Source organism: Arachis stenosperma, chromosome 3 (genome assembly GCF_014773155.1).
Source record: "Arachis stenosperma cultivar V10309 chromosome 3, arast.V10309.gnm1.PFL2, whole genome shotgun sequence".
NCBI lineage: Eukaryota > Viridiplantae > Streptophyta > Magnoliopsida > Fabales > Fabaceae > Arachis > Arachis stenosperma.
Genome location: NC_080379.1, coordinates 58,821,678 through 58,823,951, shown reverse-complemented (window position 1 = coordinate 58,823,951; position 2,274 = coordinate 58,821,678). Strand labels below are relative to the sequence as shown.

At 42.2% G+C, this 2,274-nt stretch overlaps 1 protein-coding gene and 1 non-coding gene across 2 annotated transcripts; one reads left to right on the top strand and one right to left on the bottom strand.

Moving 5' to 3' along the window:
* Positions 1-347: 347 nt before the first annotated feature.
* LOC130972100 (small nucleolar RNA R71) lies at positions 348-451 on the bottom strand. Its single transcript, XR_009083298.1, has one exon. It is a non-coding gene; the product is annotated as a small nucleolar RNA R71 (small nucleolar RNA).
* Positions 452-1,596: 1,145 nt separating this feature from the next.
* LOC130966166 (uncharacterized) lies at positions 1,597-2,274 on the top strand. The gene has a single exon (XM_057890936.1). It carries the CDS (start codon positions 1,597-1,599, stop codon positions 2,272-2,274), a length of 678 nt encoding a protein of 225 aa, XP_057746919.1.

Below are 2,274 nucleotides of genomic sequence, written 5' to 3'. Positions count from 1 at the left end.
TCAATCCAAACGTAGGAAATTGCGGAAGTAGCATCCAAAAGCCAACCATACATGCCAATAATTTTGAATTAAAACCCCAGCTCATCACTCTTGTTCAGAACAACTGTTCATTCGGAGGAAGCGTCCAAGAAGACCCCAATCAACATCTAACCACCTTCCTAAGAATATGTGACACTATGAAGTCTAATGGTGTTCATCCTGATGCCTATAGACTGTTTTTGTTCCCCTTTTCACTCAGGGACAAAGTATCTAAATGGTTGGAATCTTTCCCGAAGGAGAGTTTAACAAATTAGGAAGATGTGGTGAACAAATTCTTGGCGAGATTCTACCCTCCTCAAAGAATCAACATGTTGAGAGCTGAGGTACAAACCTTCAGGCAACAAGATGGTGAAACTCTCTATGAGGCATGGGAGAGGTTTAAGGACTTAACAAGAAGTTGCCCACCAGACATGTTCAACGAATGGGTTCAACTGCACATTTTCTATGAAGGTCTTTCTTACGAATCAAAGAAGGTCATAGACCATTCATCAGGGAGGTCTCTAAACAAGAAGAAAACCATTGAAGAAGCCATAGATGTCATTGAGACTGTAGCTAAGAATGACTACTTCTATGCTTCTGAAAGGAGCAACACTCGAGGAGTGATGGAGCTGAACCATATAGATACATTGCTGGCTCAAAATAAGATAATCACCAAGAATTTTAGCTGATCTTACCAAGAAGATGGAAGAGAACCAAGTTGCAGCAGTCATCACTTCATCACTAGCTCTAGAAGGAGTGAATACAGGAGAAGAAAGTGACTGGGAACAAGCCAACTATGTTAGAAACTCACCTAGGCAAACCCATGATCCATACTCCAAAACTTATAATTCTGGTTGAAGGAACCACCCTAATTTTGGGTGGGGAAATCAACAAGACCAAGGCCAAAACTAGAGATGCCACAACCACAATCCCAACAATAATGCAACTCACTAACATCCCTCACAGAGATCATATCAACACCCACGTAACCACCCTTCTCAACATCCATATCAAAACCAACATAACCACTCTCAACCTCCTAACCTCAACCCACCATCACCAACCGAAGATAAACTCTCCAGAATTGAGACTCTACTTGAAGGTATATGTAAGGAAGTCCAAGACAACAGAGTGTTCAAGGATGAAGTGCGAGCCAATATCAAAAACCAGGGAGACACCATCAAGAGGCTGGAGTCCCAAGTGGGATATCTATCTCAACAGTTTTCCAAGCCTACTGATAATTTCCCAAGTGACACAGAGAAGAACCCAAGAGGAGAAACAAAGAAAGTAAGATGAGAAGAATGCAAGATGATCACTATAAGTGATGAGAGGAGTGTGGAAGAAGTAAACACACAAACAGAACACTTTTAAGACAATCCAAAGGAAAAGCATGAAGAGAGAAATCAAGCACCCATTCCCACACATAGGAAGGAGCTAAAAAAAGAGGATACTCTGAACCCATATGCACCTTTTCCCCAAAGGCTCAAGGGTGGTGTAGCAAGGAGAGTGTATTCAAGGTTCCTCGACATGTTTACATCTCTTCATGTAAACATACCGTTCATCAAGGCTCTCTAGCAGATGCCCTCATACATCAAGTACATAAAGGATCTGCTGACCAGAAAGAGTTCACTGAAGGGTGGGCAAACAATAGTGATGGATAAGGAGTACAATGCTCTTATTCAAACAGAGCCACCTACAAAAAGGAAGGACCCAAGGAGTTTTCACATCCCCTGTGCTATAGGAGAAACAATGATTGATAAGGGACTCTGTGACCTGGGAGCAAGCATCAACTTAATGCCTCTATCCCTGATGAAAAAACTTCAAATCAATAAGCTAACACCCACGGACGTAATCATCAAATTGGCTGACAAAACTCAAAAACAGGCAATAGGAGTGGTTGAAAATGTGTTAGTGAATGTTGGGAACTACTTCCTTCCCACAGACTTTGTTATCTTGGAGATGAAAGAGAATCACACCCATCCCATCATCCTGGGGAGACCATTCTTAGCCACAGCCAGGGCGCTTATAGATGTGGAGCGAGGAGAGCTAATATTGAGGATACATGATGAACAACTCACCTTCAATGTCTTCAAACCCTCACAAGAAGCAGATCAAGAAACCAAAGAATCAAGGGAAGAGCACAATAAGGCACTGATGGAAGAAACAAGCACGGAAGCACAAATAATACACCTGAAAATCCCTCCAGTTGACAAGCAATGTGGTCAGAAGGAACAACAGCCAAGTGTAACCCAATAG